The sequence below is a fragment of the Natator depressus genome, chromosome 5 (assembly GCF_965152275.1).
Source record: "Natator depressus isolate rNatDep1 chromosome 5, rNatDep2.hap1, whole genome shotgun sequence".
NCBI lineage: Eukaryota > Metazoa > Chordata > Testudines > Cheloniidae > Natator > Natator depressus.
The window spans coordinates 52,240,569-52,265,938 of NC_134238.1; the positions used below are offsets into that span (position 1 = coordinate 52,240,569).

The 25,370-nt window shown below is 42.9% G+C and overlaps 1 protein-coding gene across 3 annotated transcripts in view; it reads left to right on the plus strand.

The window, feature by feature from the left end:
- XRCC4 (X-ray repair cross complementing 4) overlaps positions 1-11,162 on the plus strand; it is a 284,419-nt gene extending 273,257 nt beyond the window's left edge. For all 3 annotated transcript variants that reach the window (XM_074952809.1, XM_074952811.1, XM_074952810.1), the window contains exon 8: positions 10,275-11,162. In XM_074952809.1, the coding sequence (XP_074808910.1) occupies positions 10,275-10,383 (109 nt within the window). In that variant the 3' untranslated portion in view covers positions 10,384-11,162. The remainder of the gene's footprint in view (positions 1-10,274) is intronic.
- Positions 11,163-25,370: the final 14,208 nt, after the last annotated feature.

The window sequence follows — 25,370 nt, forward strand, 5'->3', positions numbered from 1 at the left end:
GGGCGCAGGGACTAAATTTTTAGTGACCTGACCAGGTCATTCTCTTAAGTCCGGCAGTCAGTCCTATTGAACCGTCTTATGGTGAGCAGGCAGGCAATATGGATTGCTAGCAGTCCTATTGTACCGTCTTCTGCCGAGCAGCCATGAGATGTGGATGGCATGCAGTCCTTCTGCACCGTCTGCTGCCAGCCAAAGATGTAAAAGATAGATGGAGCGGATCAAAACAAGAAATAGACCAGATTTGTTTTGTACTCATTTGCCTCCTCCCCTGTCTATCAGAGGCCAGGCTAACCTCCTTGTTCCAATAAGAACAATAACTTAGGTGCACCATTTCTTTATGGGAACCCTCCGTGAAGTCCTGCCTGAAATACTCCTTGATGTAAAGCCACCCCCTTTCTTGATTTTAGCTCCCTGAAGCCAACCCTGTAAGCCGTGTTGTCAGTCGCCGCTCCCTGCGTCAGAGCAACGGCAAACAATCGTGCATCTGAGTTGAGAGTGCTGTCCAGAGCAGTCACAATGGAGCACTCTGATTGGGCTAAAACATTGTCGCGGGTGGTTCTGGGTACATATTGTCAGGCCCCCGTTCCCTCCCTCCCTCCCTCCGTGAAAGCAAGGGCAGACAATCGTTTCGCGCCTTTTTTCCTGAGTTACCTGTGCGGACGCCATACCACCGCAAGCATGGAGCCCGCTCAGGTAACCGTCACCGTATGTCTCCTGGGTGCTGGCAGACGCGGTACGGCATTGCTACACAGTAGCAGCAACCCGTTGCCTTCTGGCAGCAGACGGTGCAGTATGACTGATAGCCGTCCTCGTCATGTCTGAGGTGCTCCTGGCCACGTCGGCTGGGAGCGCCTGGGCAGACATGGGCGCAGGGATTAAATTTTTGGTGACTTGACCAGGTCATTCTCTTTAGTCCTGCAGTCAGTCCTATTGAACCGTCTAATGGTGAGCAGGCAGGCAATACGGATTGCTAGCAGTCATACTGTACCATCTTCTGCCGGGCAGGCAAGAGATGACGATGGCTAGCAATCGTATTGTACCATCTTCTGCCAGGCAGGCAAGAGATGAGGACGGCTAGCAGTCGTACTGTACCATCTTCTGCTGAGCAGCCATGAGATGTGGATGGCATGCAGTCCTTCTGCACCGTCTGCTGCCAGCCAAAGATGTAAAAGATAGATGGAGTGGATCAAAACAAGAAATAGACCAGATTTGTTTTGGACTCATTCCTCTAGGTCACACTGCAGTCACTCACAGAGAAGGTGCAGCGAAGTAAATCTAGCCATGTATCAATCAGAGGCCAGGCTAACCTCCTTGTTCCAATAAGAACAATAACTTAGGTGCACCATTTCTTATTGGAACCCTCCGTGAAGTCCTGCATGAAATACTCCTTGATGTAAAGCCACCCCCTTTGTTGATTTTAGCTCCCTGAAGCCAACCCTGTAAGCCGTGTCGTAAGCCTCCGTCAGAGCAACGGCAGACAATCGTTCCGCGCCTTTTTTCTGTGCGGACGCCATACCAAGGCAAGCATGGAGGCCGCTCAGCTCACTTTGGCAATTAGGAGCACATTAAACACCACACGCATTATCCAGCAGTATATGCAGCACCAGAACCTGGCAAAGCGATACCGGGCGAGGAGGCGACGTCAGCGCGGTCACGTGAGTGATCAGGACATGGACACAGATTTCTCTGAAAGCATGGGCCCTGCCAATGCATGCATCATGGTGCTAATGGGGCAGGTTCATGCTGTGGAACGCCGATTCTGGGCTCGGGAAACAAGCACAGACTGGTGGGACCGCATAGTGTTGCAGGTCTGGGACGATTCCCAGTGGCTGCGAAACTTTCACATGCGTAAGGCCACTTTCATGGAACTTTGTGACTTGCTTTCCCCTGCCCTGAAGCGCATGAATACCAAGATGAGAGCAGCCCTCACAGTTGAGAAGCGAGTGGCAATAGCCCTGTGGAAGCTTGCAACGCCAGACAGCTACCGGTCAGTTGGGAATCAATTTGGAGTGGGCAAATCTACTGTTGGAGCTGCTGTGATGCAAGTAGCCCACGCAATCAAAGATCTGCTGATATCAAGGATAGTGACCCTGGGAAATGTGCAGGTCATAGTGGATGGCTTTGCTGCAATGGGATTCCCTAACTGTGGTGGGGCCATAGACGGAACCCATATCCCTATCTTGGCACCGGAGCACCAAGCTGGCAAGTACATAAACCGCAAGGGGTACTTTTCAATAGTGCTGCAAGCTCTGGTAGATCACAAGGGACGTTTCACCAACATCAACGTGGGATGGCCGGGAAAGGTACATGACGCTCGCATCTTCAGGAACTCTGGTCTGTTTCAAAAGCTGCAAGAAGGGACTTTATTCCCAGACCAGAAAATAACTGTTGGTGATGTTGAAATGCCTATATGTATCCTTGGGGACCCAGCCTACCCCTTAATGCCATGGCTCATGAAGCCGTACACAGGCAGCCTGGACAGTAGTCAGGAGCTGTTCAACTACAGGCTGAGCAAGTGCAGAATGGTGGTAGAATGTGCATTTGGACGTTTAAAGGCGCGCTGGCGCAGTTTACTGACTCGCTTAGACCTCAGCGAAACCAATATTCCCACTGTTATTACTGCTTGCTGTGTGCTCCACAATATCTGTGAGAGTAAGGGGGAGACGTTTATGGCGGGGTGGGAGGTTGAGGCAAATCGCCTGACTGCTGGTTACGCGCAGCCAGACACCAGGGCGGTTAGAAGAGCACAGGAGGGCGCGGTACGCATCAGAGAGGCTTTGAAAACCAGTTTCATGACTGGCCAGGCTACGGTGTGAAAGTTCTGTTTGTTTCTCCTTGATGAAACCCCCTGCCCCTTGGTTCACTGTACTTCCCTGTAAGCTAACCACCCTCTCCTCCTCCCTTCGATCACCGCTTGCAGAGGCAATAAAGTCATTGTTGCTTCACATTCATGCATTCTTTATTCATTCATCACACAAATAGGGGGATGACTACCAAGGTAGCCCAGGAGGGGTGGTGGAGGAGGGAAGGAAAATGCCACACAGCACTTTAAAAGTTTACAACTTTAAAATTTATTGAATGCCAGCCTTCTTTTTTTTGGGCAATCCTCTGTGGCGGAGTGGCTGGTTGGCCGGTGGCCCCCCCACCGCGTTCTTGGACGTCTGGGTGTGGAGGCTATGGAACTTGGGGAGGAGGGCGGTTGGTTACACAGGGGCTGTAGTGGCAGTCTGTGCTCCAGCTGCCTTTGCTGCAGCTCAACCAAACACTGGAGCATACTGGTTTGATCCTCCAGCAGCCTCAGCATTGAATCCTGCCTCCTCTCATCACGCTGCCGCCTCCTTTCAGCTTCAGCCCTCTCTTCAGTCCACCACTTACTCTCTTCAGCCCGCCACCTCTCCTCCCGGTCATTTTGTGCTTTCCTGCACTCTGACATTATTTGCCTCCACGCATTCGTCTGTGCTCTGTCAGTGTGGGAGGACAGCATGAGCTCGGAGAACATTTCATCTCGAGTGCGTTTTTTTTTCTTTCTAATCTTCACTAGCCTCTGGGAAGGAGAAGATCCTGTGATCATTGAAACACATGCAGCTGGTGGAGGAAAAAAAAGGGACAGCGGTATTTAAAAAGACACATTTTATAAAACACTGGCTACACTCTTTCAGGGTAAACCTTGCTGTTAACATTACATACATAGCACATGTGCTTTTGTTACAAGGTCACATTTTGCCTCCCCCCACCACGTAGCTAGCCCCTCACTCCTCCCCGTGGCTAACAGCGGGGAACATTTCTGTTCAGCCGCAGGCAAACAGCCCAGCAGGAATGGGCTCCTCTGAGTGTCCCCTGAAGAAAAGCACCCTATTTCAACCAGGTGACCATGGATTATATCTCACTCTCCTGAGGATAACACAGAGAGATAAAGAACGGATGTTGTTTGAACGCCAGCAAACATACACTGCAATGCTTTGTTGTACAATGATTCCCGAGTACGTGTTACTGGCCTGGAGTGGTAAAGTGTCCTACCATGAAGGACGCAATAAGTCTGCCCTCCCCAGAAACCTTTTGCAAAGGCTTTGGGAGTATATCCAGGAGAGCTGCGAATGCCAGGGCAAATTAATCCTTTCACATGCTTGCTTTTAAACCGTGTATAGTATTTTAAAAGGTACACTCACCGGAGGTCCCTTCTCCGCCTGCTGGGTCCAGGAGGCAGCCTTGGGTGGGTTCAGGGGGTACTGGCTCCAGGTCCAGGGTGAGAAACAGTTCCTGGCTGTCGGGAAAACCGGTTTCTCCGCTTGCTTGCTGTGAGCTATCTACAACCTCATCATCATCATCATCTTCTTCGTCCCCAAAACCTGCTTCCGTATTGCCTCCATCTCCATTGAAGGAGTCAAACAACACGGCTGGGGTAGTGGTGGCTGAACCCCCTAAAATGGCATGCAGCTCATCATAGAAGCGGCATGTTTGGGGCTCTGACCCGGAGCGGCCGTTCACCTCTCTGGTTTTCTGGTAGGCTTGCCTCAGCTCCTTCAGTTTCACGCGGCACTGCTTCGGGTCCCTGTTATGGCCTCTGTCCTTCATGCCCTGGGAGATTTTGACAAAGGTTTTGGCATTTCGAAAACTGGAACGGAGTTCTGATAGCACGGATTCCTCTCCCCATACAGCGATCAGATCCCGTACCTCCCGTTCGGTCCATGCTGGAGCTCTTTTGCGATTCTGGGACTCCATCATGGTCACCTCTGCTGATGAGCTCTGCATAGTCACCTGCAGCTTGCCACGCTGGCCAAACAGGAAATGAGATTCAAAAGTTCGCGGTTCTTTTCCTGTCTACCTGGCCAGTGCATCTGAGTTGAGAGTGCTGTCCAGAGAGGTCAAAATGGAGCACTCTGGGATAGCTCCCGGAGGCCAATACCGTCGAATTGTGTCCACAGTACCCCAAATTCAACCTGGCAAGGCCGATTTAAGCGCTAATCCACTTGTCAGGGGTGGAGTAAGGAAATCGATTTTAAGAGCCCTTTAAGTCGAAATAAAGGGCTTCATCGTGTGGACGGGTGCAGGTTTACATCGATTTAATGCTGCTAAATTCGACCTAAAGTCCTAGTGTAGACCAGGGCTAAGGGGAGATTCTGTCATTGTAGGCTGAGGATCTCAGACATAGCCACAAGGGCTGGGCAGCTTTCCCCTATGCCTTTACTCTAAACTCCTTTCCTAATGCTCCTTCCTTAGTAATGACAGTTTTTGCCAGAGGGGACCATCTATGAGGCCACCATTAATACCAATAAGAAAAGGAGTACTTGTGGCACCTTAGAGACTAACCAATTTATTTGAGCATAAGCTTTCGTGAGCTACAGCTCACTCACGAAAGCTTATGCTCAAATAAATTGGTTAGTCTCTAAGGTGCCACAAGTACTCCTTTTCTTTTTGCGAATACAGACTAACACGGCTGTTACTCTGAAACCTGTCATTAATACCAATAAGACACGAACCTGTTGATCAATCAAAGAATCAGTTTGCCTCTTGGCACTAAATGTTGCCTCTGTAACACAAATTTTGCTCCTGTCTTTTATTCTGTTAGATGCAATGTGGCTATATTTTTACTGTTTGAGATTTCATACCTTTGTCTAAACTTGAATATTAAAATGAATACTAATTTTCTGTTTGTGGGCTACTACTGCCACCTACTTTTTATGATGACTCCAAAGAAACTATATATTAAATCAGATTTTCCTCTAATATTATTAATTTCTTATGCCTTAATAGGCCATTCTTTGTCAATCAATAAAAAATAAAATGTTATGCAAAACTGTCATGAATCATTACACACACTCAAAGAAAAGGCATCCCCAAACCTTTGAAATTGAAGATTTCAGCCCCAGTCTGAGATGCAACCCCACATCTTGAGGACTGGGGAAGACATCTCCTCTCTTAGCAAAATGTCACCTTCTGACATTAAGTAGTTAAGACAATAACCTAAGGAAAAGCTGAGAACATCAGGATTCAAGGACACTAGTACATCTCCAAAATTGATTTAATTTTTTCGGAAAAAGTTTTAAAATATTAATTTACTGCAATATTTATTGCTTCAAATCCCATGTTAGTAGCCAGAACAAAACCATCAATAGAAGTGTCAACATACCCTGGTGGTGGAAAAAACCAACATGGCTAAGTACAAGTACTTTGCATGTTCCCAGCATATGCAAATGATATGTTAAGATTGGCAGTTGTGCCAATTTGGCTGCCTTTGACCTGATTTTATTCCAGTGCAAGTAAAAATATTTAATCCTTTGCCACTGGAAAGCTCTTTTTAGTAACGGGGCAGTCACACAAAAAATGTTTTTCTATTTAAGGCCCCTTCAGAGATCTGACAAAATGAAATTGTCTGCATGCTCCATCAGGAATTGTGTTGCAGGGATCTCCTGTGGGGGTCTGTGTGAACAAAGAAATAGTTAAGTCACTTAAAATAAATGGCATGTATTGAATCTCATTGCATAGAAGGAAATACTTTTATCACCAGGTTATACAATGCCATTGTACTACCCTGCTAGTGTGTCAAGTATTGTAGTGCATCTGTATCTTCTCTTTCTTGGGGCTCATCCTCAGCTGTGGAAAGAAATATCCAGTAATTCAACTAGTTTCTTCCAAATTGTGGGTTCAAACCTCAGCTGGTGTAAATCAGCAGAGCTCCAGTGACGTTAAGAGAGCTCTGCTGATTTACACCTTCAGCAGATCTGGCCTCCTGTTTGAATTTAATGTCAGGAAATATGAAATTATCTCATTGAGGTAGCAGTTTTCCAGCTGCGTTAATGGAGTTTAAGTTTCCCAAAAGGCAAGTCTTCAATAAGTGATCCAACAGGCACGCACTCTCTTTGAAACTTGGGAAAATTAAGGCCCAGGTCCTGCAATCGTCACCACACAGGAGAACTCCTGTGCCTAGTGCAGGACCCAATGACTTCAGTGGGACTCCATGTAAACATCAGGGTCCCCAGTTGCCTAAGGTTGTAAATATAGTCCCTAATCCCTGCATAAATCCAGGACTATACTGAAATTTGATTTAGTTGCTCTTGGCAATGTTGTCATAGTCGTATTGGTCCTAGGATATTAAGAGAGTCAAGCTGGGTGAGGTTATATCTTTCATTGGACCAACTTCTGTTCATGAGAGAGACAAGCCTTCGAGATACAGAGCTCTTCTTAGGGTGTGGTAAATGTCCTCAGAATCTCAAAGCTAAATACAATATGGAACGGATTGTTTAGCATCAGTAGTTACATAATATTTCAAGTGACCGTTCAAGGTGAAGTGGCTAGTTAACACCTACGCAGGAAGAAAAAAGGCAGTAGGGGAGTAGATAGTCAGTGAGTTATAAATTGTTGTAATAAGCCATAAATCCAGTGTCTCTAAGTCTTTATTTTTTGTGTCTAGCAAAGTTATGAATTTATGCTCCCAGGCTCATCTTTTGAAGGTGTTGTGCAGTTTTCCTTTGAGGACGAGGACTGACCAATCAGATATAGAGTGATCACTTTGTGAAAAATGTTCACTCACAGGTGATATGGTGTTTTTGCCTTTTATTAATTTTCTATGTGAGCTCATTCGAGAGTGTAATGATTGTCTCATTTCACCCACATAGTTGTTATTGGGTCATTCAGTGCACTGGATGAATTGCTCTTTGTCAGAATCTCTCCATGGCTTGATTTCAGAAGAAACCAGTCCATGTTATTGCTCAGATTTTTGCATTACACACCTTAGATTGTGTTATTGGGCAGACTTTCCTTCACTATAATATCCATTTTTGTCAGATTGGGGCAGGACCAGTCCTTATTTTGTGCCCAGCACAGAGCATACTGCAGGCACTTAACAAATAATCTCAATGTATAAATGAATCACATAGTTTTAAAGCCAAAATTCAGTTTTCCATATGAGACTTCCTTGTAAGAAATGTATTTCCTCTGTATGGCTAATGCTTTCAGTTTACAAACTTAGCTTCACAGACCCACTCTTATCATTTCAGCAGTTTAACTGTTACAAAAACACAGAGGCATCAGTAGCACCAGTAAGTTTAAAATTAATCAGTAGCCAGGTTCTTCATCTCATGATCTATTTTGTTTAATCTAATTTATGTCACTTTTCTTTGTTGTAGAGTGTAAAGATTTCTGGAAGGGATTTATAAGTCTGATTTTATGTTTAATGCCTAAAACAATTAGCTTTACATATGGAGCATAAAATTACTGCTGAAATTAACACTGAAGGCCTATTTTCAAGCTTGTAGTCTTTACATTAATTTGTAAAGTAGATATGGGTAGTTGATAGCTAGGGATTCAAACTCAACAGGTGTGCAGTCCTGTACTGGAGTTAGCGGTATAATCGTTTAAACCAACGCACTGATGAAAAGACAGTGCATTTTCAAGAGGCAAACTTGGATATCACAGTGTACATAAAGAAGAATAAAACACTAATTGGATGACTGCTAATGAACAACTGGTATCTGAATAAATCTGCCTGCTTGATCCTGCTTGCCAGAGATTATGGGCTAAAAGCCAGATTCTGGTGCCCTTCCTCTACAATTTGTTCCACTGACTTCTGTTGAAACACAGCTCTGCCTGTCCTTCACCACATATGACCAGACTACTACCATCAAGATAACCAAATGATTGGATGAGGTCAGCTCATGGATGAAGAATAGCTGGTTGAAGCTAAATCTGAGTAAGACAGATGTGATGCTGGTGGGTAAAGGAAAATATTTTGAAGAGCTTACAGCCATGGATTTCTCTCCTTTGGTTGAAGATTACACACCCACAATTGGTCAAATCAGTCTGTAATTTAGGAGTGCTCTTGGATTCCTTGCTGACATTAAGCTCTCACATAGCAGCATTTAATGCTTTATGCCATCTTCAGTTGGCTAGAAGACTTCATCCCATTCTGGCAGATGATGATCTGGCCTCAGTTATACACACATTTGTCACCTCCTGTCTTGACTACAGCAATAAAGTATAGCTGGGCATGAAGCCACCAGCACTTAGGAAACTCCAAGTACAGCACTCTGCAGCATGTCTCCTCAGCAACATTCGCTACCATGAGCACATCAAACCTGTCCTCCCTCGCTATGCTGATTTCCCATGGAATATCAAGTTCAATTCAAGATTTTGGTCCTTATCACCTGGGCCCAGTTTATCTAAGGGTTTTCCTGAAATTCTGGGATGAAGACTGTGTCAGTAATTCTGCTCCTTAGGCACAATGGAACTTTCTACCATAAGGGTAAAACTCATCTGTGCGGAAGACAGAACTTTCCCAGGGAGCTGGTCTGAGGCTGAGAATAAACTCCCACAGCAACTAAGTACCTTCACAAACCTCACCACCTTCCATTGCAAATGCAAAGTGCAATTCTTTGAGCTTGTCTTCTCTAACATAAAGGCATAATACTGTATACATTTAAAAACAAACAAACAAACAAAAACACTGCCAAAACAAAATATTACATTGCACACACAATTGTCCCCTTGGGAGAGGTGGAGAGAGAATGAACCATAGATGTTACTTACATCACTTAATGCACTAATCAGAGGTCATGAGATACTATGATGATGAGGGCAGTATAAGAAGCTATGTAGAATAGAATAATGTAAGAGTATGAGAATCTGATCCTAAATTTTCTGCTAGAGCTCTATGTACCTTCCACCTGTGCATGAGCAAAATGTCCATGCACCCATGGCTCACAAGTCTAACCACCCGTATACTAACATAAAACTTCAAACATGGAATGCACACAAGTAGAGGTCAGGGACTAAAAGTTATGCCTAAGTGCCAACATTTTGGACAACAGCCACAATTCAAACATTAGGGAATGAGAAGGGAGCAATTAATTCTGCATCGTTCTGTGTGATAGCAGGAATGGCTATCGATAGACCTATCATGGAACTGACATAAATGCTGCACAGCTGCCTCTATATTTCTTTCCTTTCTTGACTCTATCAAATTCTTCATGTTGGCTCTGCAGATGGAGTTGTAATTTTCAGTGTCCTTAGTGTCATGACAAATTAAACAGAAAAGCAATTAGAGATTAAATAATTATAAGATTATATTTCTTCGGCTTGTTTTGCCAATGACATCTCAGCAAGTTACTAGTATGTCTTACAAAGGACACATTCAAAGGATATATTCATCCTATGCTGAGTCTTAACAAAAAGTCTTAGAATAGACTATTAAAGGATTAACTTCCCTTCATGTGTTCGTATCTTTTTTAATTATGTAGCTAAATTTCTTTCAAATAAATTTATTTTCTTTACGTTTCCAGACTTGATCCTGCCCCATCAAAGGCATCAGGCAAGCACCCGTCAGATGTGTCATCACTGGAAACTCAGAAAAACACTGCTGAGCCAGAGGACCTCTTTGATGACATCTAACTAGGCTTTTTATTCTGTTTTTGCTGAGAAATTATCAGAACAAAATTCCTGTTCAACTCTAGCTGTTAAACCATTAAGTTTAATTACACATTGAGTTGAAGCCCTTATTCAGAGAGGGTTATTTATAAATGGGGATGGCAAATTATTCTAGCCTATCTGTATAATCACATCAGTTGTCAAAATCTTTCACTACGGACATTCCAGCTCTTGGACCTGATCCTTAGATTGATTTGTGTGACTCTGGTGAGGTCTTAAAATCAGAGGCCCTATACTACCATCTCCAGTGTAGGCAGTGTGTCTGGGGAAAGAGGGCATGGCCGAGAGATCTCTACACCCCAGCAATCCTTGGCTGCTCTACATTACAGTGGGGATCTGCTGGTGGCTTAAAGCCAACTTATACTTGCCCTCCCCACCTCACCATCACCCCCTTTCCCGAGCTGCACAAAGCACAGCTCAGGGACTGGACTGTTCTCTGCATTATTGAGGTGTTTATTCTAAAAGAATTAGTTTAGAAATTGTACTTTGTGATGGAAAACACCTGTATAAGTTTAATTTATGGCTGCTCCTTAAAGCTCTCAAAGGCCACCTTTCTAGCATGAACATAACTTCAGTATGCACTCTGAGATGTATTTTTGGCTTTGCGAGTGAAATGGTTGTAAGTTGATATTGTCTATTTTTTCTAACATATTGAATATTGTCAAAGTAATTATTTTTCTGTACTGAGACACTGACACAGCCTTTTAATATGGTCATTTATGTAATGCTTTACTGATTTTTCTCAAGGTGATTTCTAAAAAGAATAAATGCATTTAGAAAAAGACACCTTTCCTGGATTTTTTTGTTTGTTTGCTTGCTTTTATTTTTCAGGTTGGGAGCCATAAATGTAAAGGGGTTAGTTGGCAAAGTTAAATGGCCGACCTTTTCCTGTCCTAGAAAGCCAAGTTCATTTGCGTTACTGATCCTGCATGCTTCCATGGCAATGGGCCAACACAAGTGTGTAAAGTTAAGTATGGGCTTCAGTTTTTGCAGGAGCTGGGCCTTGCAAAGGCAGGGCCTGCTCCAACTCCCATTTAAGTTAACAGCGACCAGATCATTTGTCCCAGGAAGGTTCTGTTCCAGCAAAGTATTTAAGGTTGTGCATAGTCTCACTGAAATCAACAGGACTACTCACACGATTAAAATTAAGAACTTATTCAGTGCTTTGCTGGACTGAGGCCTGTGCACTGCTTCAAATTTCAGTGGGAACTGTTGGGTGCTCAGCACTTTTGAAAAACTGGCTACTCATGCCCTGATCCTGCAAATATTTGTGCATGTGCTTAACTATAAGCACATGAGTAATTGATCATGTGCTTAAAGTTAATCACCTGTGTAAGTGTTTGCAGCACTGGAGCCTAAATGAGGGTTTAAGAGTCTAACTTAAGGCACCCATTTTTGAAGAACTTTGCCACAACACTTGAAACTCACAATGGGCTTTAGAACAATGTTATAAATCACAAAGTAAAAACATAAATAGCTAGCATATTTTGCTTGCTACAAAAGTTTTATGTCTGAGAAATGACAGGGCCACAAAAGGCTCATTCATACATCCATTCATAGACATTGCCTGATTTAAAATCTTTCACTGCTGATCTGACTGATTGCTGCAGCAAATGTTTGTATATAGACTCAACTTTAACATTAAAATGTTCCATGACTTAACCTGAAATATAAACGCTTGAATTAATTGTGCCTGAAGCAAAAAAAAAAAAAAAATTAGCTAACCTAAGCTGAATGTCATTCAAAATTCCACTCTCAAGAAGCTGTTAGTTTCTACCAATAAAATGTTATATAAATAGCAACTATTGCCGCCAATTGACAAATGTAATAAATCCCTAGAGAATGTTTACTTTTTTGAAGGTGTGAAGAATCAAGCTGAGAGTTGGGCAGAAAAACGTGACATTGAACATGTCTTGTGCTATATGAACACTGATCATTTTTCAGTATGGGTACCTGCATCTCTATGCTGGTTTCTGGGACTCTAGGTCTATTTACCTTTGCTGCCCTGCCCCCAGTCATAGAATCATAGAAGATTATGTTTGGAAGAGACCTCAGGAGGTCACGTAGTCCAACCCAGGGCTCAAAGCAGGACCAACACCAAATAATCATCCCAGCCAGGGCTTTGTCAAGCCAGGCCTTAAAAACCTCTAAGGATGGAGATTCCACCACCTCCCTAGGTAACCCATTACCGTGCTTCTCCACTCTCTTAATGAAATAGTGTTTCCTAACATCCAACCTAGACCTCCCCCACTGCAACTTGAGACTATTGCTCCTTGTTCTGTCATCTGCCACCACTGAAAACAGCCAAGCTCCATCTTCTTTGGAACCCCCCTTCGGTTAGCTGAAGGTTGCTATCAAATCCCCTCTCACTCTTCTCTTCTGCAGACTAAATAAGCCCAGTTCCTCAGCCTCTCCTCATAAGTCATGTGCCCTAGCCCCCTGATCATTTTCATTGCCCTCCGCTGGACTCTTCAATTTGTCCACATCCTTTCTGTAGTGAGGGCCCCAAAACAGGATGCAATACTCCAGATGTGGCCTCATCAGTGCCAAATAGAGGGGAATAATCACTTCCCTCGATCTGCTGGCAATGCTCCTACTAATGCAGCCTAATATGCCATTAGCCTTCTTGGCAACGAGGGCACACTGTTGACTCATATCCAGCTTCTCATCCATTATAATCACCAGGTCCTTTTCTGCAGAACTGCTGCTTAGCCAGTCGGTCCCCAGCCTGTAGCAGTGCATGGGATTCTTCCGTCCTAAGTGCAGGACTCTGCACTTGTCCTTGTTGAACCTCATCAGATTTCTTTTGGCCAAATCCTCCAATTTGTCTAGGTCACTCTGGACCCTATCCCTACCCTCCAGGGCAGCTACCTCTCGCCCCAGCTTAGTTTCATTCACGAACTTGCTGAGGGTGCAATCCATCCCATCATCCAGATCATGAATGAAGATGTTGAACAAAACCGGCCCCAGGACCGACCCTTGGGGCACTCTGCTTGATACCAGCTACCAACTAGAAATTGAGTCGTTGATCAGTACCCATTGAGACTGACGATCTACCCAGCTTTCTATCCACCTTATAATCCATTCATCCAATCCATACTTTTTTAACTTGCTGGCAAGAATATTGTGGGAGACTGTATCAAAAAGCTTTGCTAAAATCAAAGTACATCACGTCCACTGCTTTCCCCATATCCGCAGAGCCAGTTATCTCATCACTGAAGGCAATTGGGTTGGTCAGGCATGACTTGCCCTTGGCGAATCCATGTTGACTGTTCCTGATCACCTTCCTCTCCTTCAAGAGCTTCAAAATGGATTCCTTGAGGACCTGCTCCATGATTTTTCTGGGGACTGAGGTGAGGCTGACCTGTCTGTAGTTTCCCAGATTCTTCTTCTTCCCTTTTTTAAAGCTGGGCACTATATTTGCCTTTTTCCAATTGTCCAGGATCTCCCCCGATCGCCATGAGTTTTAAAATTTAATGGCCAATGGCTCTGCAATCACATCAGCCAACTGTCTCAGCACCCTTGGATGCATTAGATCTGGACCCATGGACTTGTGCATGTCCAGCTTTTCTAAATAATCCTTAACCTGTTCTTTACTAAGGGCTGCTCACCTCCTCCCCATACTGTGCTGCTCAGTGCAGCAGTCTGGGAGCTGACCTTGTCTGTGAAGACCAAGGCAAAAAAAACATTGAGTACTTCAGCTTTCTGCACATCATCTGTCACTAGGTTGCCTTCTCATTCAGTAAGGGTCCCACAATTTCCCTGACCACCTTCTTGTTGGTAACATACCTATAGAAATCCTTCTTGTTACCCGTCACATCCCTTGCTAGCTGCAACTCCAGTTGTGCTTTGGCCTTCCTGATTACACCCCTGCATGCTCGAGCAATATTTTTATACTCCTGCCTAGTCATCTGTCCAAGTTTCCACTTCTTGTAAGCTTCTTTTTTGTGTTTAAGCTCACTGAAGATTTCTTTGTTAAGCCCAGTTGGTCGCCTTCCATATTTATTATTGTTTCTGCACATTGGGCTGGTTTGTTCCTGTGCCCTCAGTAAGGCTTCTTTGAAATACAGCCAGCTCTCCTGGAGTCCTGTCTCCCTCATATTAGCCTCCCAGGGGATCCTGCCCATCAGTTCCCTAAGGGAGTCTAAGTCTGCTTTTCTGAAGTCCAGAATCTGTATTCTGCTGCTCTCCTTTCTTCCTTTTGTCGGGAGCCTGAACTCAACCATCTCATGGTCACTGCTGCCCAGGTTGCCACCCACTTTTACTTCCCCTACCAATTTTTCCCTGTTTGTGAGCAGCACATCAAGAGAGCATGGCCCCTCATTGGTTCCTCCAGCACTTGCACCAGGAAGTTGTCCCCAACACTCTCCAAAAACTTCCTGGATTGTCTGTGCACTGCTGTATTGCTCTCGCAGCAGATATGAGGGTGATTGAAGTCCCCCATGAGAACCAGGGCCTGTGATCCGGAAACTTCTGTTAGTTGTCTGAAGAAAGCCTCATCTACCTCATCCTCCTTGTCTGGTGGTCTATAGCAGATGCTCACCATGACATTACCCGTGTTGTTCGCCTCTAAACTTAACCCAGAGACTCTCAACAGGCTTTTCTCTAGTTTCATACTGGAGCTCTAAGCAATCATACCGCTCTCTTACATAGAGTGCAACTTCTCCACCTTTTCTCCCCTACTTGTCCTTCCTGAACAGTTTATACCCATCCTGACAGTGCTCCACTCATGTGAGTTACCGCACCCGGTCCACTCTTTATGTATCTGTCTCCACAGGGGGCCCATGTGAAGATGCATGAAAGAAGCTCTCTCCTTTGTGGAGCTTAAGAGATGTGAAGAAGGTGGTGATTTTCCTGGCCAGCTTCCACTGGTAAGGTTTCTATGGAACTTAAAGTTGGAAATTCTACCAAATGTAATGCCAGAATTTAAAGCTGTCTTCCACTGCCAGAACCTCTGGATGAGGGCAATGGAGATACTGCCACGCAGGGACAAATCAATCTCTCTCCATGGATGCACCTGTGAAAAAGGCTAATGCAATCTTAGGATGTATCAGGTGAGGTATTTCCAGGAGAGACAGTGAAGTGTTAGTACTGTTATAGAAAGAACTGGTGAACCTTCATCTGTAATACTGTGTACAATTCTGGTGTCCCATGTTTAAGAAAGATGAATTCAAACTGGAGCAGATGCAGAGAAGGGCTACTAGGATGATCTGAGGAAAATCTATCTTATATGAGGAGACTCAAAGAGCTTCACTTGTTTAGCCTAACTAAAAGATGGTTGATGGGAGATGTGATTGCTCTCTATAAATACCAGGGAGAGGAGTTATTTAAGTTAAACACCAATGTTGACTCAAGAATGAATGGGTATAAACTGACCATCAACAAATTTAGGCTTGAAATTACACAAAGGTTTCTAACCATCCAAGGAGTAAAGTTCTGGAACAGCCTCCAAGGGGATCAGTAGGGGCAAAAAACCTAACTGGTTTAAAGACTGAGCTGAATAAGTTTGTGGAGGGGATGGCTGTGACATTTCCCAGGGTACAATCTGGACTGATGGACAGCTGTGGCCCCTCAGTTCTCAAACCTCGGGCGCCTTTTACTTACAGATGATATTCAGACAGAAATTTGGTGTGGCCAGGAACCTTAAGCTGCTTCTTTGTCAAAATGTAGATCTTTTGCCCCCTACCTCTGTTCTGCCGAAGTGTGGTCACTTAATCAGGTGGTGGTCCATTTGATTCTGTTGACACCTCGCTGAGGCACTAACCTTTTGTCTCTGGGCAGCTTGTTTGTGACTGCCCTCCAGAATATGTTGGAACATATCCTGGGTAATATCATACAGTGGAATCTTATAACTTTTACAATGTTGCCACACATGTTTTACAGGACAGTAATGATCAGCAAATAAGGAGTTTTTGAAGGATACCTTACACAGTAGACTTGGTACAAATTGTAATATAGTTTTGTAAAAGGGGTAAAAATAGGGGTAAAAACAGACTGTCACAATGGTATGCTGAGACTGCCTACAATGGCATTTAGCTGATCTGCGACTGCCAGTAGCAAAATGGCTGGTTATGGGACACTAGATGGTGAGGGCTCTGAGTTACTACAGAAAATTCTTTCCCAGGTTTCCCTCTGTTTGGATCTTGCCAAAATACTCAAGGTCTAACTGATCACCATATTTGGGGTCAGGAAGGAATTTTCCCCTAGGTCAGATTGGCAGAGACCTTGGGGTGGTTTTCACCTTCCACTGCAGCATAGGGCATGGGCCACTTGCAGGTTTAAACTAGAGTAAAAAATGGATTCTCTGTAGCTTTAAGCCTTTAAATCATAATTTGAGCACTTCAGTAACTCAGCCAGAGATTAGGGTCTATTACACGAGTAGGTGGGTGAGATTCTGTGGCTTGCAATGTGCAGGACGTCAAACTAGATGATCATGATTGTCCCTTCTGGCCTTAAAGGCTGTGAGGTCCAATTTATCCTGAAAACTCTTCCACCACTATAGCTACAGCAGTAAGTCTAATACGTCCAGTGTCTTATAGTCCACACTGAGCAAATGCTGTTCCAATCTAATCAGTGGTGGTTGGGAGAAGGGATCTCTGTAATAGCTGTCGATAAGATATGGAAAAAATCTAAGTCTTCTTGTGGTACCATAAAGTGCTGCACTCCATGACAGGATGAAATTCTGCAAACAGATCTTCACAACATCCCTTGATTCCTATACTGGGCTTTCTCACTGTGTGCATGGAATCTCATTGTCATCACTGCTTCAATTTATATCCAGTTTCTCTTCACAATGATAAGAGCCTAGCAACAAATAGAGAGAGAGATGTATAAATTTTTAAATGAAAGTTTAAATTCTGCAGTAGCATGGGATTACACAAAAACACAGCACCAAGAAAATCTAATTAAAAAAACAGAAAAACAGAAAATTTTCAAGAAGGCAACCAAAGTGAAGAAACTCAGATTAAAGCTCAAACACCATCCTTCATTCCCCAATTAAGTGTTTGGTTGAAACGGTACTTTATAAATGTACATTAAGGCAGGCTAAAATGTGTAACTCTTTTACAGTGGGGAAAACATGCTCTCTTTCATTAAATTTTTGGACTTCTGCAGTGTTTTATGCTTTAAAAATAACTACTTATTCAGATTATATGTTTTTATGCATAACCATTCATCATTTGAAGTCTGGGTTTGTCCAACAAATCTTTAAGGTTTGAAAGATTTACAGCATTTTTTAAAGAGAGAGAGAAGTGTAATAAACTAAATAGTTACTGTTTTCTTGAATGATTGCTGCATAAAATATGCCTTTGAGAAAGAAAGGTTACCTTGATTTTGAGATAATGTTTTGGCCTTTCCCATTATTGTACTCAAAAGCCATCACTCTTTCTAATATATACAAACCAATGTATACACTAGATGCTCAACATATTATTTCTTCTTGCTTTGTACCTTGTAACATGTAAACTACTGAGTATATACATGACTCTCTTGAAATGCTAAATGCAATCCAGTTGACTGAGACAGTTGTGCATTACTGCCTTCCTAGCAGACTATTAGTCAATAGGGATGGGTGAGGGGAAGTACCTGTGATCTAAAATTCAAAAGCCTTGACACAGGGTAATTCTGATGTTGCTGCAAAATTTTAGCAAAACAGCCTTTTAAAAGGCTTGGCCAGCCATACTGTAGGGGGGAAAAAATGAGGAAAAGAAATGAAATGAAAATGGAAGGAAAACAAAAGTGGATACAAATACACGCGCACACTCAGGGGCCCCAACAATTGTGAGTGTTTTTCTGAGCAAAACGGACTTTAAAAAAGGAGAGCCAGGAAATGACTGCCCACATTAAAAAAAACACTACATAAACTAGGACCATCTTTTCAGTTGGAATCCTTCCTCCACTTCCTGTCACCTTTTATATCCCTCCCATTCAGCCTTTTTGTTCTCAACTCTGTTGTTCTGCACCACAAGCCAATAACTATATTTCTGCTTTCGGTCTCTTGTCCTCCCTTCCCACTGCCTATGCTTCTACCAAACCTTTCTCCTAAATATCCCTTTGGCATCTTTCCAACCTTCATCAGACTTTTTTCCATGCAATGCTTGCCAACATCTGGACCTCACTCCCTCTTCCTTATTTCCCAAATGATCACCCTCCCATTCAAGGCCAACACCCGAAAACTCATTTATTTGAGGGGAACTTCCCCCCTCCCCGAAAAAACTGGAAATAATGCAGGAATCCTAAAAGATTGCCTACTTTCCATGAGTCCTAGGCATAGCAGATGGGGCTTGTTTACCCAAGGTATACAATGTTACCTATAGAAAGAGAATGCATGAATATTCCCCGAGCATGTTGTGTTTGTAACCATAAATTGCAGTTTATCAGTTTTCCAGATTCTATCATGACTCCCATGTACTGAGCAAGTCATAGCTGCCTGCACAGCATGGATGTGGTGATATTTTGGGTGAGTAGTTTACTAATGCCCTGAAAAAAAAGAAAATGAACAATAACATGTTATTTCCTTTCTGTGACAGGAAAAGATAGATATATTTCCATTTTTTACTGTTATTCCTGTTCTATTTTTGCTGTGTAATTGCATTTCATATTATAAATATTTTCTGTGTTGCTTTCAACAAAAATATACATTAGAAGAAACTTATATTTAAGATCATTCAATTAACTTGATCACAGAATAAAATTCATACACATCTTCCAAAAGGCTTTAAAATAATTGGGAGTTTCGAATGTGAAATTCAATTTGTCTCCCACTACTGGTGGTTTTTGATCACACTTCCTGCTTGTTTAACCTAATAGAGCCATGGCTCAATGCTTCAAAGCCCTTCCTCATGAGATTAGTCCCACTGACTACAATGGAACTACTTGAATGAGTAAGGTTTACTTATGTCCCAGTGCTGCAAAGATCTATTTATGTGTTTAACTTTGTGCATTATGAGCAGTCCCAAGTGAATGGGATTATTCACAGTATGTAAAGTTAAGCGCATGAGTAAATCTCTGTAGGATCAAGCCTTGTATAGATGAGGGTCAGAGCCCCAGGACCCTTGCCAAAGAGTCCTCTGGGGGCAGTTAGGGAATAAATTGAGGAATAAATGGATTATTTTAACATTTAATAGTAAAAGTCCCACTGCCTCTAAAGTTTTATCATGCAGGCACCTGTGTCATCATCTAGTAGTATTACAAAGGGCCAAAATCTACCTTTGCGTATCCATGCAAACCTCCTGTCTACTTCACTGGGAACTGTATATGAGTATCCAACAGAAGAATTTGGTCCACAGATTGCAGGTCAACTCCAGCAGTGTTTGCAGGTCCTGAGTATTTTTACTTAGTTTTATTTTTATGTAATAGCTATTTCTACAGTGCTCCTTAGCATACTATTAAGCATGAAAAGTAAGCACTATGGAAAGTGCCGCCGGGTAAAAAGTGGAAGTAAAGCGATCATTTTTATTCTAGTTAATTAAAGAACAGCTGAAAATCCTGTTTTCCATTTTCAGCACATGGTTCCGATTACGTCTGCTGAAAAGTGAACCCTGGATTTGATCAAAGCATTCACCCTCATTTTCTCCTGCAGCCCTTAGATTCCATTTTGCCTTCGGAGCCAGTACAATGTCCTCTTTCATTTAACAAGGTGATTGAAGTGTAGCTTTAAAGATCAATTTTATTTTCACCAAGAGCAGGAGTTCCAAGCTGAAAAGGGGAAGATAGGTGCACACAGTTGTGTTTGTGTCAGCTGATGCAGCATTTCAGGACAATGGAAGAAGATGAGGGATTACACACCAGTTTCCCAGAGACAGTTGTGCTTTCAGGCTTTGTACTCACTGAGATATGAACATCAATTTGCTCAATATGTGAAAGATATATGAGGCAATTTATATTTCCGATACTGTATTAGGCATATAGTCAGTATGGATGACCTATCCCAGAAAGTAACTGAAATCTCTATCCAAATAAATTAATTTCAGCACAACTCCCATTGCTTGTAACAGAGAGAAACCACAGCTTTTACTAAGATTTTCTCCGAATTTTTGGATATTGTTAGCCTTTTAAAGGAGCAAGGGAAAACCAGTGTCATATGCATCACAGAAATTGGAGATGGAAAAGACCTGCATTATTAGATCATCTTGTACATCTTCTTGCCAATGCTGTGCAGAGAATTGGCTTGAGCAGAACATGAGAACCAGCCAGATTGTACCGGTAAGGCATGGAGCTGTGGGAGGCCATGTGCCACAAGAAGAAGAATGCCTCCGGGAGCTCCTGGGGAGTGCAGCTGCTATGCCACGTCTGAGGAGAATGCAGTGTGCACTCCCCCTGGCCAGCTCTGCTCTGCCTCCTCCAGGCCTCTTTGGAGAGGCTAGTGGCCTCAGGTTGTAGACCTATGTAGTCATTGCACTGGGGAGATCACAAAAGCTGCAATTTGGTCAGTCACTGAGCAGAGGGGTGCAAAGGAGGAAAAGGCTCTTTGTGCCCAATCCCAGTATAATCACACAAGATCTGCCACCACCTAACCCAAGAAACTAACAAGATTCTGTTCTCCATTCAAGAATACTCAATCCATATTGTACTCGGGGAAAATATCAGTTTCCCATTGATAAATAAAGTGAATTTCCTGCTCTCAATTCTGCAGGTTTTCATGAATAGTACAGATACCCAACACAGTCACCCTAATTAATTAAGGCTGCCCTGGACACCTTTAACATGTTTTGTTAACAAAGATATGAGGACCTTTTGCTCATAACTCCACAGGCAACAAGTAAAGGGAAAACAAACAGCTTGTGATAATTGAATGGGACATACGTACCTAATTCTATGCATCAAATAGAAAAACATTGATTTCATTGTACAGGCAAAGCCACTTAAGTGGGATGCAGTTAATCAGGACAGACACTTTAATGGGACAGCATTGGGAGAATGGATTCCATTTCTCTGGCTTAAAATGTATTTGTGATTTGTTGTTTTAATAGAATGCTTGTTAACAACAAAGGCCTATATGCGGGATGACTGATAGACTGTTTTCCTGCATTAAACATGGACAGAGAGGTGCTAATTGTGTTTATTATGCAATAGAAATGTAATGAACAGCACATGTTCTTAAATGACATGAACTACAACAGACAAGACATATAATGAACTTTCTCTGGCCATGATGAAGGATCTTCAGGCACTATAGAAACATACTTCTGTTTGTCTTCAGACACTGCTCAATTCTGTCTCTCTAAGAGCCAGACTGGTAAATCCAAACATAAAGCAGGAAGATTTTATCAAAACGGCTAATGAACGTGAATCAGACACAGAAGTCCAGGTGCATAGATAGTGAATCAGCAGAAAGCTTCAGGTCTGAGTTCCATACGTCCTCACAATGGCCCAGAGGAGTCCTAGGCCAAAATTTTCCAAAGTGACTAGTGGTTTTGAGTACCTCTCTTTTTAGACTGCCATTTTGAGACACACTAAAAGGGCCTGATTTTCAGAGAGTGGGTGCAACACAGCATTTCTTGCTCCCTAACCATGGAGGGAAGAGGTCACTTTTCTCCCTTTCTTCTATTGTTACTGGAAGGTGTTTTGGCAATCGTGGGAGTGCACTGATCGGAGTTCTGCTAACTCAGCCTCTTCAAGGTGTCAGTCATGGCATTCTGCAGCATACCGTATGATCTGTTTTGTACATGAATGTCCCCGCATGAGCTGCACCAGGCACACCAATTGTAGCATCTGGGGGGTTCAGCAGCACACGGCCCTGTGAAATCTAATATGGGTCAGTCCTGCTCACCTGTCTGGTGCATCTAATCCTCATTGTAACCAACTAAACTACATGCAGGAGTAAGGCTAACAGGATTGGGCCCCTTGGTAATGAGATTTCCTTGTGGGAGGGAAGTGTTCTGAACAGAGAACATTCTGTATCTGTATTAGTTGCTGTAAGTTTATATTGGAAAATCAAACCCTTACAATATATTAGATATAGTCTGCGGGGAACTGTTACCAGACATGCTGAAGTAAAGTTCACTCCACCCTCTTTTCTACTGTTTATACGGAAGCCAAGCACAAGTGTTATATTAGGTGTTACTATAGCAAGTGTACTCATGTGACTAATTCTCAAACCTGGGTATCTAAAGGTAGGAGCCTAAATCAGCACTCAGGAGCCTAATACAAGTATTTAGGGGCCTAATTTTAGGCACCCATGTTTCAAAATTGAAGTCAAAATTGGCATATCTACAGCACCTTTCATATGGGGATTTCAAAGCCCCTTATAAACATTTGTTAAATTAATCTTCACGACACCCCTGAGAGGTAAGTGTTGCACAGGGTAACCTGAGGCAATTAAGTGTCTTGTCCAAGATCAGCCACAGAATAGAAGAGAGCCCAGGACTCTGAATAACCAGTCCCTGGCTCTAATTACAAGGTCATTTTCCATCTCATTTACACACCAGGAAGCTAAGATACAGTGAATTAATATCAGAGACAGGGGACATGGACTATATGACAATGTTAACATCCTTTCCTGATTACACGCTAGAGAGGCACAGAATTATATATGCTGTTGTTTACAATATGCACCATACACTCAGAGGGAAGAAAAACACCCTAATATACAATATGTGTTAGGGCATCTATAACTCAATGAATGTATCCAAAGACGTTGTTTGGCTTCATTTCTATCACTGAATGCAGAATGTCTGTAGGCAAGGAACACCCGAAAACACAGCCCTCAGCTATATCATAGCCTGTCCATAAAGTCTGCTAATCAAACAGTTCCGCATCTAAGTGTGAGATGGGGAAAACGCCTGCATACTCCTGGCTTCTTGAATCTGTGTATTTCAGTTTTATGACACAGCATTTCCCGCAACGCAGCCAGGAAAGAAACAAATGGGAAATGAAATCAGCTGTCTCCAAGTTGTACAAATAAATATCTAGAAAAATAAGACTGGATTCTCAAGAACAATTGAGATATTTATGAAACATATATGAAAAACATATATGAAAAACTAATCTGGGCTGCTTTAGGGCAATCAGCCTTGTGCTGCAAAGGTGTGAAGGAAGCAAAATATTCTCTTCCCTCCCTTTCTGCTTTTTCAGCAGGCTCTCTCTCCTTCTTAGCTGGACTTTGGGAAGATGTGGCAATGCTCCTACGAACAAATCATATGAGTATTTTGTTTAGTCTCACTGGGCTTGGAGCAGCAATCAGGCAAGAAGAGAGCAGCCCAACACGATTACAATTTATGGTAACTCCCAGTAATAAGCTGCAGTAAGCCCACTCTAAGCTGTTGTTTTTTTAAAGGGTGACTTTGCTTTTAGTTTAATGCACAGAGTAGCAGGCTGTAGCATATTTTCAAGTTTTGCTTTAATAACTGCAGCACATGGAACTGATATAGGGACTCCCACGTTGGCTTTGCTATCAGAGAGCCGCTCCCCGACTAAAACACCAAATCCCCCCGACTATACTTGAACTCTGAGAAGTAGGGGGTCAGAATCCAACACAGATCTAGAGTCTTATTTGTCATTTATCCAGATAGTATAAAAACCTACATAAATCCTCATGCTGCCGTGTATATGCCAACTACTACTAACTGGTTATTTCATAATTATCTATTATGGGCTTTCACGGGTGAGCTGGTCCTTTAAGGGAGCCCTAGGTTCATGGTTGCTTGTGACTAATTCATCTCCCAGCCCATGAGTTGTAATGGGAGCATGTGACAGGCACCAGGCCTGCTGGGAAATATAAGGGCAGCCTGAGGTCAATCAGAGGAAAGATTCAAAATTGACAGGCGGGCCTAATGTGTCTTAAAGGACCAGCTCAATCTGTAACATGGGAGTTATGTACCTTCCTCTGATTAGTGCATCTAATATTGATTGTTTTCAGTCACAGTATAGATGGACTACGGGCCTGCATTCCCAGTTACAAAGTAGATAGGCTTTCTTTAGCACAGCTGCATCTGGACTGAAGAGGAACTGACCCATGGGGTATGTGTGTCAGGGGAGAGTATAATGAATGTGAAGTTCAACTTTTAAAGGGAATATTCCATCTTCTGAATCCCATGGGCTTGCCTTCTGCAAAGCCTATTTGTTTAGCCTGGGGAGAGACTTGGGTCTCATTGTGTTAATGGAGTCCAGAAACGATGCTGCTAACACCAAAGCATTCATGACAGCCGCTGGAAACTCCAAAACAAATGGATGTTGTCAGGTGTTCTACTTTCAGCACACAGTGTAAACAGTTAAATGAAGTGGAAGTAAAACAAGAAGAACAAAGCTACATTTTTACAGTGGGTTTCACAATAAAGTTTTCCCTCTCTAATTTACAAACACATTTTGGATGCCAAAAAGACATGCCAACTTGAAGTCAGTGAGGCCCATCTGAGGTCTCTCCCTCCATCAGCTGTCTGATGTTATGAGTTTGATTCCCTGCTCAGGGGGAAAAGACTTGAGCAATTGGCTGTTCATATCTCATTTAGGCTCACTGGAGGCTTTCTGTTCTTTTATTACATGTGATTTAATCATAACACATACCCCTTCTCCCACAAAGAACTAGTTGCCAAATAGAAATTATTCCACACCCAGTTCTTTACCAATTACAACTAGAGTGGAAAATTGCTATTCAACCATTAAATAAAACCACTTTGAAGGCCTCCAAACTTACTAATATAAAATGCTTCAATAAATATTAGTGCCAAAAGTGCATTTTTAATTTTTTGGGGGGCTATATTTCTTTGTCTGCTCATGTTTATAATTAATTGGCTTGTATTGTAGCCCATAATTATTTTATTGCCTTATACTAGGAGAGACAATGGGTAGAATACTGACCGTATTGAAGTCAACCACAAAATTCCCATTGGCTTCAATGGGGCTGGGATTTCACCCAGGCATTTTAAAAAGTTCTTAAGAGCACATAGATTTGAAATTGGGAGTCTCCACTGCTAAGCAGATGGACAACAAGCTCCAGGTGCAGTGTGCTGGAG